Source organism: Ostrea edulis, chromosome 9, assembly GCF_947568905.1.
Source record: "Ostrea edulis chromosome 9, xbOstEdul1.1, whole genome shotgun sequence".
In the NCBI taxonomy this organism is placed as follows: domain Eukaryota; kingdom Metazoa; phylum Mollusca; class Bivalvia; order Ostreida; family Ostreidae; genus Ostrea; species Ostrea edulis.
The window spans coordinates 66,845,617-66,861,348 of NC_079172.1; the positions used below are offsets into that span (position 1 = coordinate 66,845,617).

The following is a 15,732-nucleotide window of genomic DNA, read 5'->3' on the forward strand; positions in this document are numbered from 1 at the left end:
TATCTACGTTTAGCACCATTTGATTCTGAGAGCTCCGGGGCAGTTCTCAATGTCACAAATATCTGAATTGAGTATATTTTCTAAACGTCTCGCAATTATGACCATTAGGATGTATAGAGTAACGTGTCAACGCTTGAGTTATTTACGCGCAAGGGGGTCTTTTGTGTATAATGAAAACAAAAGAGGACTCAAAATAGAACCTTGTGGAACTCCTGCTGTGACAGGCAAAATATCAGAAACACATGTTAAAATTTTTACGAATTGCGCCCTGCTATGAAGATATGATTTAAACCACTTAATGGCCATGTGGTCAAATTGGCATTGAATTAATTTCTCTAGAAAAATATCTTCATTCACTAAATCAAATGCTTTAATACTGAAATCTATAAATGTAATATTACCAATGCATTTGTTCACACGATCCATTGCATCTAGCCAACTTTCTGTCAGTTTGAATTAAGTTCTCTAAATCCTGATTGAGATTGTGTTAATAGATCATTACTACATAGTAAAATTTTGTATAAATGTTGCAACATGTTTTTCTATAAAATTTGATAGAGTTGGTGAAATAGAAATTAGACGGTTGCCTTGTCACCTTGCTTGTTGACCATTTTGTTCGGATTTTGCTCGATCGTTACTCGCATAGTTTTTATTTTTGAACGTTTGTCAAATAATCTTGTAATAAATTTCAGTTAAAACTTCATCTGGATCATGTATTTGGAACAGGTTGTTAGATTTAACATGATGGAAGTTTTATAAAAAGTTGTAACTTCATTAAACTTTTTAAAGTTGCGATATTTCTGTTTGATGTGAAAGTCCCTTTTGCTACAGGCTGTTAGTTTATCTAGTGGCACAGATCGGAATAAAGGACCCTTCATTTCACACATGTTGTCTGGAATAAAGATAATTAATAAGTGTACTAGAGGTGTTAGTTACTCTGAGTGGGGTTGTATCATTTGTGAAAACCAAACTCTTCTGGAGCATATGTCCAAATTTGTGTGTGCACGTGTGTGTGTGTGGGGGGGGGGGGGTGTCTTTTCATAGAGCAAGTCCACTTTGAAATCACCAGTGATGATAATTTCTGCATCCTCACGTGCACAGCAGGAGGCATGCAAATTTCATCTCTCTAACCAGTCCTCTGCCCAGCAGGCGGGGACAGATGGTGGATCATATGCCGGGCTGTAATAAATTGGAACATTGTGTAATAGTCAAGGCATTGTACCCTCACTGTACTTTCCGATTTGAAAAACAGTCAGTTGAAAGAAATGTATGTGGAAAATGGCTGCGTGTTTGTGACGTTACAACTACATGTACATCATGAATTTATGATCCATTACTCAAAGTGCAGTCCTTAGAACTTGCTGTTAAATATAAAATTTAATCTAAATTGAATACTTTGTTCATGTATTCTACACAAAGAAAATATTCACGATGTTTAGAAAAAATTGTACACCATTTATTCCTTTTTACTTTGAATTTATACTGTTGAATGACAAATGTTCCAAAGTGTTATATGATATGATAAATAGTAATGATCTCATACCCAAATCAATTCAAAAATGGAACACTGAATTACCTATACATTTAGAAGACAATATATCTGTCAAAGAGTTGTTTAAAGTTTGTTTTAAAACAAGCATTGATACCCAAGTTCAGTGGCTGCAGTACTGAATTCTTTACAAGCTTCTTCCTACGAAATATTACCTCAAGAAAATCAGTATAATTTCAGATGACTGTTGTTCATTTTGTAAAGAAAATGTAGAAACAATACAACATATGTTTATATCTTGTTCTGATACTCTATCACTTTGGAATAATCTTAGCATGCATATTTTCAGAAAAACATCAAAAAGAATTGGTTTTAATGTTAGTAATGTTATTTTTGGTGAAACCCTTCTCAGTTTGTGTAATAAAGTTGTTAATTTCATAATTCTGTATACCAAACAATATAGTTTCAATTGTTCAAAACAAAACAAAACTCCTCATATTACTGGGCTGATACACTATCTTTTTTTCAAATACAAAGTTGAAAAATTTGTAGGAATTAAATCATGTGAAGTTTTGAAATTTGACAGACTTTGGGAAAACTGGAAAACTATTTTTGATCTGTTACCTAGAATAAGAAGTATTCAACCAATAATGCTGAATTAGTAGTGTGAAAGAGTTTGAGATGGTGTGAGAATTATCAAATGATTAATATGTATCTTCATAACTATTACTGATGATTATGTGAAAATGGAAAAAGAATAAATTTTATTAAAAAAAATTCAATTATATTTAGTATTTTCATTAAATATGTTAAAAACCTTTCGAAAGATATTTGATATGTGCAGTAATAGGGTTCCTTCTTGACGTTGAGACGATTAATTCTCAGAAGTTAGAAATACATGTTCTTTTTGTTCTTTGTGCTATTTTAAAAGCCAAAGGGCGGCAAATTATAGTCGGGATCGGTAAGGAAGCCAATCCATCCCACGTGCTTGACGTCAGAGATGGCGAAGAAAGGAAATTGCGTTTTATTCAAATTAATGCGCCAACATGAGAATATAGTTCTTTAATTCTTCAAGGTTCTGAAATAATCGAGTGATTGCGATAAAAAAATATATACACTTATGAAATGAAAATTTAAAAATTAATAACATCAATTAATTGATACTTTGTTACGTTGTATAATAAGTTGCCAATTTTTGAAGTAGCGGAAGGTTAGTCGGTCCTTTATTCGCGGTACTCAGCGAGAACATGTCATATAACTCTGAAGATGGTGAAAGGTAAGAAATTTCTCTTAAAAATATGAGGATAAGTGTAAATTAAACGAAATAAACTGAAAATTGAACATGTAAACTTTATCGTCTGATAATTTGGTGGCCTCAAATGAGGAAATATACGAGAAAACCGATTTCAATATTCTGTTAAGATTCGAGGTTGTACCGTCATGGCGGACACCGGTTCGCACGTGTGCAATCCATATGGAGGTGGTTGAAGTTGATGGTCATATATACTCAATCCTTTCGATATTAGATACAAACGTATTTTTTAATGCATATTTTTGGTTTTTCATTTATATTTCACAATCAAACATGATGTTTAGTCATGTTTCGCGTCATGTGTCCATGGCGTGGATTTTGATCTTCACATTTTGCATTTCCTTACCAACTGCGATGATAGTAAGATTACCACCAGCGATTATAGTCCTGTTTAGAATTTGATTAAATACTTTATATGTGTTATAGTGTTTGGTTTAGATGTGTGAATTTTACGTTTGCCAAACAGACTGCTCAATGTCAGGATCAGGTCCAGTAGCTTGATTTAGCTATTTCACACCTTTCATCAAATTAGATCTATTTTTCTAAAGGCTTAACAATCAAATCCCATAAAGTGAAAAAAAATCTGTATGTACTGCATGTAACATGTCGTAAACAAAAAAGGTTTTTTTTAAACTTTGTTTCTTTGGAAGAATTTTGATTCATGGTGTCAAATTGTTAGGACTATTAGTTGTTAAGTAACAGTTATCCTATGTTCAATGTTGAATTAAAGTTAATGAGAGGATCAACAGAATAATGGGTAGGCAATCAGATTCCCCTGGGTGAAATCATACTTGTTTATGCCTCACTGCACACAGGGTAGTGGACAATGGACAAAACCAGGCAAACCAGTGTTTAGTTCAAAGTATAAACTTGTTTCAGGAATAATGGGACAATTTGGCTATGCCATTGTATTTTAGCAATATCAATTTACATTCAATCTAAAGTAGCTTAATCAAGCTAATTCAAATAGTTTTATGAAGCTGTTTAACTAAGGCCACCCTATATAGGCAAAGTTGTTTGCCCTCTCCATACCCAGAATTTAAAATTTGGGTAGGTGTGTAGGAAAATAATTTCATTTAACTGCTAAACTCTCCACACATCCAAAACAAAAAAAAAACAAAAACAGGAAAAAATAATCAAAGTAATGCAAAGCAAAGTGAATAACAATGTTTTTAAAAAGTTTATGCGGGGAGGGACTGGCATTATGAAATATCTTGACCTCTCTAATGGGCCAGAGACAACACAACTTGAAATTTCTGAATGGTTTTGCTGGCACTACATGGCTTGTGGCTGCTGAAGTTGGTCAATAGGAATTTTAGTAATGGTCACAAAGACACTTGGCATGAAATGGTCTCAGATTGATCAGGGATGTATCAGCTTGTTTTGGGAAACATCATTTGGGGGGATTGAGAAAAATTATTTGACAATTCAAGAAATATGGAAAAAATAAGAAATGAAACATACATATTTTTAGATATATTTCATGTGAATCAACTGTAGAAATATCTCTTCCATTTTCATAATAATGTTGGGTGTGCTATTAAAAGATTAACTACTAGCCCAGGGACTAGTGGCAGTAACAAAGTTATTGTCTGGAAATTGAAAGATAGATATGAAAACAATGGTCAGTTTCATATCTTTCATTATTTATCCTTTTTTTATAGCTTCTGGTGTGAAATATTTAAATTGAATTATAATTACATGGCCAGGGGGTAGACAAGTGGCACTACTCAACACCCTTGACAACCATAATTAAGAGTCACTCAGGTAAAATCACAAGTGGAACTTGTCCTTGAGCAAGTGAATCTGTATATAAAATGAAAATGTTCAAATGATATATCATTTTAAAAGTAAAAGCATTGACTGTTGATCATGGATAAACCGTAAGTAACATCATTCTTACCATATAAGTCTTATTTAAAGTGGAGATAATTCATGAATTCTATTAGCACATGTTACAATCTAAGAAAATTTGGGGGGAAATTAGAAGTTGACATGTTGGAATGAGTTTTTGAAAATGAATTATGACTAGTACTAGTAAGTGGTTTAGATGGAGGGATATATGGACAGTGGGACTGTGTTACTTGTATTTCTTCAAAGAGTAAACATGAGTGCATTAAAGAGTACTGATTAGTAAATTGACATTATTTTTAATTGGGAACAGGACAGAATCTTGGCCACTAAGAAGGTATTAATAAATCTCTGTTGCTTTTAAAATTTCGGTATCAGATTTATAGGAGATGTAAAATCAGTGTTCGAAATTGATTTAAAACTTGGTATAGACCACAACATTGGGGGGAAAATAACACAAATTTGAAACATTATTATTTACTTCTAATGTACTTAGAAATATTTTCTTTCCATTTCCATAACAATGTCCTCCTTTCCTCATAACGTTTATCAGACGACGACTGGCCAGGGTCCTTTGGGATAACTCATTGCTTTATACCTAGAAAATCAGCATAGACAATTTGATCTATCTCACTTACAATTGGCATAGACCGGTGTCATTTAACATAGACTCAGTCTATGGCTAATTTCGAACACTGTAAAATTATAGGGGCATGAACACTTTTCAAAACAAGGCACATGTTTGCATGTTATGTGACTCAGCTATCAACAGGGTGTCAAAGTTGACAGCTTCAGAAAAGACTTCTTACAAGAAAAAATTTCGGTTTTAGGAATCCAGGTTTTAAGTACTAAGTGTATACTGTGTGAAAATAATGCGATATTTTTAATTCACTTATTTCTCAATTGCTATATGTAACAAAAACTCCAATTTCAATCAAAAGTTAGAAGTCTAGCAGGGGATTGTTTGTCAGTCAGTTGGGAGAAGGCAAACAATTTTTTAAAGGTGGTCTTCATAAAGATATATATAGCTAAAATAGAAATTGTACTGGAGCTAGAGATGTTGTGTTGCAATATTTAGATGGATGTTTTGATTGTAGGTCTCGGAATGAGAGACCACAAAGTGGAGACAGAAGTGAAACTAAGGAGGAGTATATCCCTGAGGCAGGAGGCCTCATTGAGGTATGACAAACGATGCACCTGGTGCAAGGCATTGATACATTTATTAAAGAAGATTATTGGTAAAGACTCAGAAGAATTGGATGTAAAATAAAATATATATATACATATGGAAAATTGTAATATTTTGTGTTTAAAGAGAGAAAAAAAGTGCTTGAATGGGATTTTTATAAAACTGGTGATAATATTCCCTTTCTTTCCCCCTATTATTCAGAGCAACTGGGATGAAGTTGTGGACAACTTTGATGATATGAACCTCCGCGAGGAGCTGTTGCGAGGAATCTATGCCTATGGTTTTGAAAAGCCCTCTGCCATTCAACAGAGAGCCATCATTCCTTGTATAAAAGGTATGTGAAATTTAATGAGATTCTAGCTAGATATACGCATGGGCCAGATATCTTCCTCGCAGCGAAAAAGAGAGAGGGCTTGATAATTGGCTTTTAAATGGTGTCGAAAGACAGTTGATTTTTGCGTAATTTTGTCTGGTCCTTAAGTTGTAAATATCCAGATTTTTATTTTGTATTTTATTTGGGTCTTTAACAGCAGCATCTGATTTACATCAACTAGATACTATTTGAAATTATAACAGGAAATCATTACAATCAGAATTTTACGATTTCCAAGTGGGCGATCAGAATTTGACCTTTAGGAGCCTCAGACACTTTTGCATTGGCGAGTGGACGAGCACTGTTAAGAAGTCTGTGGGAAACATCTTCCCAAAAGCACCACACAATCCTACAATGGATGTGTTGGTCGTCAAGTGGAAGAAGATTAATTTGTTCTAATTGGGTGAGGTCTTCTTTAGCATGAGGAATATCTCAAACTAGAGCAGTACATGTACCAATCTTATCAGAGTCTTACAAAATAGATAATAATCGGTAATCAATCAATTTATATGCCTGTTTTGAGATATGATCTGAAGATGCACCTAACCCCAACCCCTCCTCTGAAAGCTCATGAAAGAAAGAAAAAGTATGAAAATGGGTAGTAGCACCTAAAAGCTGGATAAAACCCTGTCATTTATGGCATTCACTCATCCTGAGCCAATTTTTATCTAATCCAAGCAGACAAGTATTTTTCTCTTACCATGTATCTGCTCATATGTTTTCTTCATTTAATTTTATGAACAATCTAAAGGAACTTTAATTTCTCTTTGAAGAATTATTTCCCTGAATGGAAAACTGAGTTTGGTGTTTTAGATTTAATTTTGACAAAAGAAGTCAATGAGAAGGGGGATGGCAGATTGAGGGGAAAGTATGTGGGGTTTTGGGGGTAAGGGGAGTACATTGAAAATCATGAAAAACGGTTCTTACTGAAATAGATTCGTGTGACTGGAGAAAACTCTCTGAAATGCTACGGGTTCACAATTCAAGTTTTCAGGAGTCTGGAAATGCATACTATTGAAAAATAGAAAATTCTCCTTATTTTAAAAGAAAATGTTGGAAACTTTCATGACGTTCAAAATAAAAAAAAAAAAATACCTACCGACCCATCTGAAAAATGTGGGTCGGAGTACATCAAACAAAAATATTTTTAATAATGACCTCAGACTTGTTCTAGTTGCATTGGCGAGTGGTTTAGCACTGTTGTAAAGAAGCCTGTGTGAAACAGATCTTCCCAAAAGCACCACACAATCCTACAATGGATGTGATGGCCATCAAGTGGAAGAAGATTAATTTGTTCTACGTGGGTGAGGTCTTCTTTAGCATGAGGAATATCTCAAACTAGAGCAGTACATGTACCAATCATAAATGAAAAAAGGGAGGGGGTCCTTGATATTATGTTGTGTCACAAGTGAGGCTCATGTTTTTGCAAGGACTGCTTGGTCCCCACACTTCAGGGTACAGATCTTTTTTCCCCAGAATGTCAGATTTTCAAACAATGGTCATCTAAAAAGAATTTGAGGAATACTTGAAAAAGCAGTTTATTATCACTAATGAAAGTAGAGTTGTCAATCATTCATGCATGTCAGAAATAACTGAAGGTTTACTTTAAAACTCTTGGAGATAAATCTGTTTAGAAGGTATTTGTGGATTGGGCTGTAGATCTCATTACATTTTGAAAGTTTCACACATTTAATGATAATTGCATAGTATAGATGGTATATCCTTTACTACAATTTGTATTTTTTTGTCACAGGGAGAGACGTGATCGCTCAGGCCCAGTCTGGAACTGGCAAGACAGCCACATTCTCTATCGCTATCCTACAGCAGATCAATGTGGAGGAGAAAGATTGTCAGGCTCTGGTCCTCGCCCCCACCAGAGAACTGGCTCAGCAGGTATGGAGAAAAATGGTCATTGTGATGGTTTTCATATTGTTAAGTCGGATATTTTATAGTTTACTATCTAGTTTTGTTTTTACGACTCTATCTTCATAGAAATGAAAGATTTAAAAAAAATTCTATAAAATCAATTTTAATCGACTTCATAGGTCTTTACAACACCAGAAACAAAATACACAAGTGAACATCAGACATCTGAATTTCCTGTTTAGTCTTTTTAGTTTTAGTGGAGAAGTAGGAGAATCAATTTTAACTAGTTTCTCGTGTACTACAATGCTGGAAATGTGTACTTGTAAAAAGAGAAAACTTTTGTAGTACTTTTCATAGATTTAAGAGAGAATTTGTGCTGTGCCATGGTAACTGACAAGTGTAAATTAAATAAAGATACATTCACCCTGAAGTAAGTTTATAATTATTCCAGAATCCATAGAACAACACTACTGGGGTGGTTTGTCGTGTCAAATATAAATCGAAAAATGATGAATGACTGCAATGTTATTGAATTTTATTTCTATTTGAACCTTACATTGTGCGTGTTTAAAAAAATAGTTTAGAAATAATTTGTTGGTTACATTTGGGGTTTGAATTTTATCCATTGATACACTTGTAAAGATTATTAGTCATCGGTAGCGGTATCTTGATAAACTGATAGGTACAACAAACTAGCCCTCAGTACTGGGGAATATCACCAGGATTTATTCTAGATTATCTCAAATGACAAGATGCTTTTCAGTATTTGATTTCCAATGCTCTGTATATTTTGTAGATTCAGAAAGTGGTGATAGCCCTTGGAGATTACATGGGTGCGTCTTGTCATGCCTGTATCGGGGGAACCAACGTACGGGAGGACATTCACCGCCTACAAGCTGGTGTCAACATCGTCGTCGGAACACCCGGTCGTGTGTACGATATGATTAGCAGAAGGGCTTTAAGTAAGCAGAGTTATTGTGTCAATTTATTTGTTTGTAATGTGACATCGATGTTTCCTTTTTGTAACACAAAATTCCCTTTCATGTAGATCCCAGAAACATTCAGCTCTTCGTGTTGGATGAAGCTGATGAAATGTTGTCCAGAGGATTCAAAGATCAAATCTACGATGTCTTCAGATTTATGCCCCAGTCCATACAGGTGAATAGACAGTTACAATCTCAGATTAAATTGTAGTAAAGAAGGAAATGACAAAATTTTATAAAGAAGTCATAACTATATCCCAATAAAATCTCCAATGCAGACAGAAATACATGCTTCTATAGAAATTTTCACTATCCTTAAAACTTTTTTCATGGCTGCGTATTACAAGATGTCTAAAAATTAAGAGAGAAAATCTCAATATAGCTTTGGAAACTCTTCCTGCATGGAATTCATTTATAGTTCCTTTTTCTGTTGTTTTAAGTTAAAGCAACCAAACTGTTTAAGTTATTTTATTCTGTGATCTGATTTTACTTGCCATCTACATACAGTGTATGTAATGTGATTTCTGTCTGCTATGTTGCTTATTCAAGTCTCTAGAGCGCGGTAGCTCTTCATGGTTAAAAACGAAAAAAAATTGACCTGTGAAGTGATGAGGGCGAATTTTTAATTTTGTTGTCACAGAATAAACAAGTACACCTTTATTGTAGTGATGAGGGCGAATTTTTAATTTTGTTGTCACAGAATAAACAAGTACACCTTTATTGTAGTGATCAGGGCGAATTTTTAATTTTGTTGTCACAGAATAAACAAGTACACCTTTATTGTAGTGATCAGGGTGAATTTTGAATTTTGTTGTCACAGAATAAACAAGTACACCTTTATTGTAGTGATCAGGGTGAATTTTGAATTTTGTTGTCACAGAATAAACAAGTACACCTTTATTGTAGTGATCAGGGTGAATTTTGAATTTTGTTGTCACAGAATAAACAAGTACACCTTTATTGTAGTGATCAGGGTGAATTTTGAATTTTGTTGTCACAGAATAAACAAGTACACCTTTATTGTAGTGATCAGGGTGAATTTTGAATTTTGTTGTCACAGAATAAACAAGTACACCTTTATTGTAGTGATCAGGGTGAATTTTGAATTTTGTTGTCACAGAATAAACAAGTACACCTTTATTGTAGTGATCAGGGTGAATTTTGAATTTTGTTGTCACAGAATAAACAAGTACACCTTTATTGTAGTGATCAGGGTGAATTTTGAATTTTGTTGTCACAGAATAAACAAGTACACCTTTATTGTAGTGATGAGGGCGAATTTTTAATTTTGTTGTCACAGAATAAACAAGTACACCTTTATTGTGTATATTGGACACATAAATGTAAGACCTGAAAAAAAGTTTATTCCAAGTCTTCTGAATTGTTTCAGGTAATCCTGTTGTCTGCCACTATGCCTGCAGAAGTCCTAGATGTTACCAAAAAGTTCATGAGGGATCCAATTCGTATCCTAGTCAAAAAGGAGGAATTGACCCTTGAGGGTATCCGGCAGTTCTACATCCAAGTGGAAAGGGAGGTAATCACAGGAATTTTTTACAATGATAGAGCATTGTGTTCTGTATAATATTCATATTAATTACCATTAATTATAATTATCTATATAATTTGCTATTATGTGTTTATTTTGCTCAAGTTATATCTGAACATTATAAACAGTGATGGCCGTGTACTAAGTATGTGTCTGTTTTCTTTTAGGAGTGGAAGCTAGATACTCTGTGTGATCTGTACGAAACACTGACCATCACGCAGGCGGTCATTTTCTGCAACACCAGGAGAAAGGTGGACTGGCTAACTGACAAGATGCTTAGCCGCGACTTCACTGTATCAGCTATGGTAGGGATATTTCCACAGATTTACTTCTGCTTCAAGGGATAAGTTTTATGATGAAAAAACCACTTTGACTTTCGTTCTTCTGAAGTCTTGTGTAGAGTATTGATATCTGAAATCTTATCCCAAAAATGATTTAGGTACTGGGGGGAAAGACGCCATGTAGAATAGTCTTGTGTTGATGAGTAATTTTGATGTTCCTCATTTCAGCATGGTGACATGGATCAGAAGGAGAGAGACGTGATTATGAGAGAGTTCAGAACCGGTTCTAGTCGTGTATTGATCACGACTGACCTTCTGGCGCGTGGTATTGACGTGCAGCAAGTCTCTCTGGTCATTAACTTTGATCTTCCTGCCAACCGAGAAAACTACATTCACAGGTAATGCCAAAACAAAATTATAAAATTTTCAATATTATACTACTTTCATTGCAATTTTCCTTATTTGGTTAATTTTTTCCAGCTGTTGCAAAGCATTGATTGTCAACAAATTCATTGGCAATAATTGGAATAAATTTTACTATTTTAGAATTGGTCGAGGTGGTCGTTTTGGAAGAAAAGGGGTAGCCATAAATTTTGTCACTCAAGAGGATGTACGGACATTGCGTGATATTGAACAATTTTACAATACACAGATTGAAGAAATGCCCATGAATGTAGCTGATCTGATTTAGAGTCTACCATAATTCGGAATTCTTGTTGCTAGTGGATTTGAAGAATTTTAACAGTGCAATTTTCTGGAAGTATACATAATTTTTCCGAGTATCAATGAAATGTGAATTGTTGACAAGAAGATCCGAATCTTGTGGTGTCTGAGAGCAGAAACTCTCAATTTTATTTTAATCTGTTGACTTTGTATGGGAAATTGCTGTAATATTGCTGCTTTTTGTAACTGTTAATTTATATTTCTAGGGATTTAAAGCAGCCCTCATAAATCTTTCTTTCCTGAAAGAAAGATGATAAGAATTTTGATACAATATTGTAATAAGGACTTAATATGTAAGGTGCAGTGCCAGAATGCCGATGTTAGTGGAGTACTGAATATTTTTTGGTTTAAACATAACTGTACAGTTATTAAAACCATCCTCATATTGCATATTTTACCGAGAGATTTGATTAAGTTGGCCAAGCACTGGACGTTCTCGTACCGCCATCTATTGCATAGGAACACCGGGTCTCCGTGTTGTGTGTGGACAGACACGGGATCACATGAGACATTAAACCCCCTGACTTCTATCAGGATTGTTTTTTTTATATGTCATGTGAAGAAAAGCAATAGATGTATTAAAAAACTGTATAATTATAACTGGTGACTTGTGTTGGTTATTTTTAAAGTTGCCCGAGTGTTTGAGTGACCGATTGCTGTCTGTTTTTATTGGGTGTCAGTTGTAAACTCTTGAACATGTACAACTCTGGGAAGGCTGAATCTATTTCAACCAATTTTGGTATACATGTATATCTTCTATGAGTCAAGGGGAACAAAAGTGGCTGAAATTCATCTCTGTCTCCTTGAGGGATGTGGCCATAATTAACAAAATGTTAATCTTTTAAAATCTTGTGAACATCGGTCAATTAGACTATTCACATTATAGTAATATGCATTGAGCCCTCTACCAACACTTAAATTCATGGCCTGGGGTTAAGAAGTTCATGTATTGGGGGTGAATTAATTGTATCTTGGAAAATCACCAGGATGTCGAGGAAGCAAAATGTTTGCACGATTATACTGGGCATTTAGCTGTCTACCAAAATAACGAAATTCGTAACCACTGGATATCTTGGAAAAAAAATTCTCCAAAAAAAAATATATTGGCAAGCAACACTCAACAAATCTTTTAATTTTTAGGTCTCCTGAGTAAAGTCGGGTGACCTATTGCAATTGGTTGTCGTGCGTTAACAATTGAACATTTTTAACTTCTTAAGGTGGGTCGATCTTCATGTGACTTGTCAATAATAATGGTTAAAAGTGCAAAAACTATTAATTTCCATTCAATATAGTTAAATTTAAACAATAACCATAGAAAATGTGTATGTTGCCACATATTTAAAGATGTCGGACATAAAAAAAAAAAAACCAGAAATATATGTTAACATCGGAGAATAACACATTTTCGTTTTACAGAATAATTAAAATAGATAAAATCCTTGTTGAAATGACAAATTTTATATGTCAACAGTTTAAAATAACTGTTAATTCATAAATATGTATAAATTAATTGTGGATATTGGGGAAACCATGCATATTAGACATGCAGTGGAAGAAATACCAGCATAGGAGTTATTGCCCTTGACAACATTGTTTTAATTATAAAGAATTGATTATCTATAGGAAATATACACTTTCAATATCAATAGTTCACCAAATTTTTTATTTTATGCAGTGAATAAATTCCTCTGAAGATATATTTCTCTCATGCGCAAAGTTTAATTTGATAAAGATTTTTGCAAAAACCTATGACATCACACGAGGATCGATTAACCTTAATAACTACCAGTCCAATTCTTTTGAAAATTGGTATGAAGCATCATTGGGACATAAATTGTAAATTTCAGGACTCCAGCATCCCTAGGGGTGGGGCAGAAATTGATCAGTTCAAAAATCTTCTCGAGAACCACACACATGTAAGAATTGTAAATTTCATGATCCCAGGGGTAGGGGTTATGACCCCAGGGTGGGGCCAATCTTGGTATATAGTGTTTATGTGTAAAACACTTAAATAACATCTTCTTTAGTGCTATTGAAAGTAAATAGATATTTAGAAAGAACAGGTAGTTACCAAAATTGTAAATTTGATGATCCCAGGGGTTTTGGTATTTGGATGGGGCCAAAATAGTCAATTATTAAATTTTTAACTTCCTGATAACTATCATTCCAATTCTTTTCAAATTTAGTATGAAACATTTGGGACAAGGGGAACATAAATTGTAAATTTCAGGATTCCTCCACCTTTGGGGGCAGGGCAAAAACTGTCCAAAATTGACCAATTTTCAAAAATCTTCCCAAGAACCGCACATGTGTAAGAAAAACTAAATGCATGGTGATGGAGAGCAAGAAGGCCTCTACCAAAAATTTTTTTTTCATGATCCCCGGGGTAGGGGTTCTGACCCCAGGGCGGGGCCAAACTTGGTATATAGTGTTTATGTGTAAAACACTTAAATAACATCTTTAGTGTGGTTGATACTATATTGACACTCAATAGATATTTAAAAAGAGCAAGTAGTCCTTTACCAAAATTGTAAATTTGATGATCCCAGGGGTAGGGGTTTTGGTACCAGGGTGGGGCCAAAATGGTCAGTTATTAAATGTGTGAACAATAGACATTTTTAACTTCTTGATAACTACCATTCCAATTCTTTTCATATTTGGTATGAAGCATATTTGGAACAAGAGGGACATAGATTGTAAATTTCATGATCCCCGGGGTAGGGGTTCTGACCCCAGGGCGGGGCCAAACTTTGTATATAGTGTTAAATGGAAATTTGTCCGTTGTCTGGCGTCGTAAACTTTTCACATTTTCGACTTCTTCCCAAGAACCGCGGGGCCAATTTCAACCAAACTTGCCACAAAGCATCCTTGGGTGAAGGGCTTTCAATTTTGTTCAAATGAAGGGCCATTTCCCTTTCAAAGGGGATATAATTGCAAAAATAGGGTGGGGTCATTTAAAAATCTTCTCAAGAACCACTGGGCCAGAAAAGCTGAAATTTACATAAAAGCTTCCTGACGTAGTGCAGATTCAAGTTTGTTCAAATCATGGCCCCCGGGGGTTGGATGGGGCCACAATAGGGGATCAAAGATTTACATACAAATGTATAGGATAAATCTTTAAAAATCTTCTCAAGAACCACTGAGCCAGAAAAGCTGATATTTACATGAAAGCTTTCTGATATATTTCAGTTTGTTAAAATCATGGCCCCCAGGAGTAGGATGGGGTCACAAGGGGGGGGGGGGGGGGGTTCAAAGTTTTGCATACAAATATATAGGGGAAATCTTTAAATATGAGCCAAGGTGACTCAGGTGAGCGATGTGGCCCTTGTGCCTTTTGTTATTATGCTCCCTTAAAATGCTTTGCTTTTGTTGGTTCGTAGACTAGGTGTTGTCCACTCAATATCTGAAAAACCTTCACTTGACGGATATCAAACTTGTTTTATGATTTTCCATAAAGAGTAGATGTTCTTGATTTTCAAGATCACGAGGGCAAATGAAAAGTTACTCGAGACATCGAACATATCTTGAAAACTCTGCTTGACGGACAAACTTGGTACAATAGTTCCTTCTAAGACAAAATTAGATGTCCCGTATTGATTTTAAAGCCATGGTCAAGGGTCAAACTGAACAGAATAAGATACTGTCTGTTTAGTAACTTGAAAACCCTTTATTTGACGGACATCAATTTTGGTTCCTCCTAAGAAATAGATGACTCGATCACAAGGTCAAGGGTCAAACCGGACACGGGAAGATACTAGTATTGTCTGTTCAATATCTTGAGAGCTTTCTTTGATAAATATCAAACTTGGTACCCCCTAAAGAGTAGATGGTCCCATTGGTTTATGTCACAAGCTCAAAGGTCATGACTCGAATACTGGTTATTACTTGGTATCTAGAGAGGTCAAACTTTATATTGTGGTTGCCCCGGACGAGCAGATATCTAGACAGACATTCTAAATCTAAAGTTGATCCTTTTCAATATTGCCACAAGAGTTATACGTGTTTCTAAACATGGTTTAGATTTTGTTGAGTGATGCATTTGTTATGACCAAATCCAATCCGGTTTCATTTGTAAATAAACTGATTGTAAATATTGACGGGAAACGTTTGAGTCGTGTG

The 15,732-nt window shown here is 34.7% G+C and overlaps 1 protein-coding gene across 1 annotated transcript; it reads left to right on the forward strand.

The window, feature by feature from the left end:
- The first annotated feature begins 2,494 nt into the window (after positions 1-2,494).
- On the forward strand, positions 2,495-12,218 carry LOC125659984 (eukaryotic initiation factor 4A-I-like). Its single transcript, XM_056150367.1, has 10 exons — positions 2,495-2,765; positions 5,750-5,831; positions 6,043-6,175; positions 7,968-8,107; positions 8,877-9,042; positions 9,129-9,238; positions 10,454-10,597; positions 10,777-10,914; positions 11,119-11,288; positions 11,437-12,218. The coding sequence occupies exons 1-10, from the start codon at positions 2,737-2,739 to the stop codon at positions 11,579-11,581; spliced, it is 1,257 nt and encodes a 418-aa protein (XP_056006342.1). The 5' UTR covers positions 2,495-2,736; the 3' UTR covers positions 11,582-12,218.
- Positions 12,219-15,732: the final 3,514 nt, after the last annotated feature.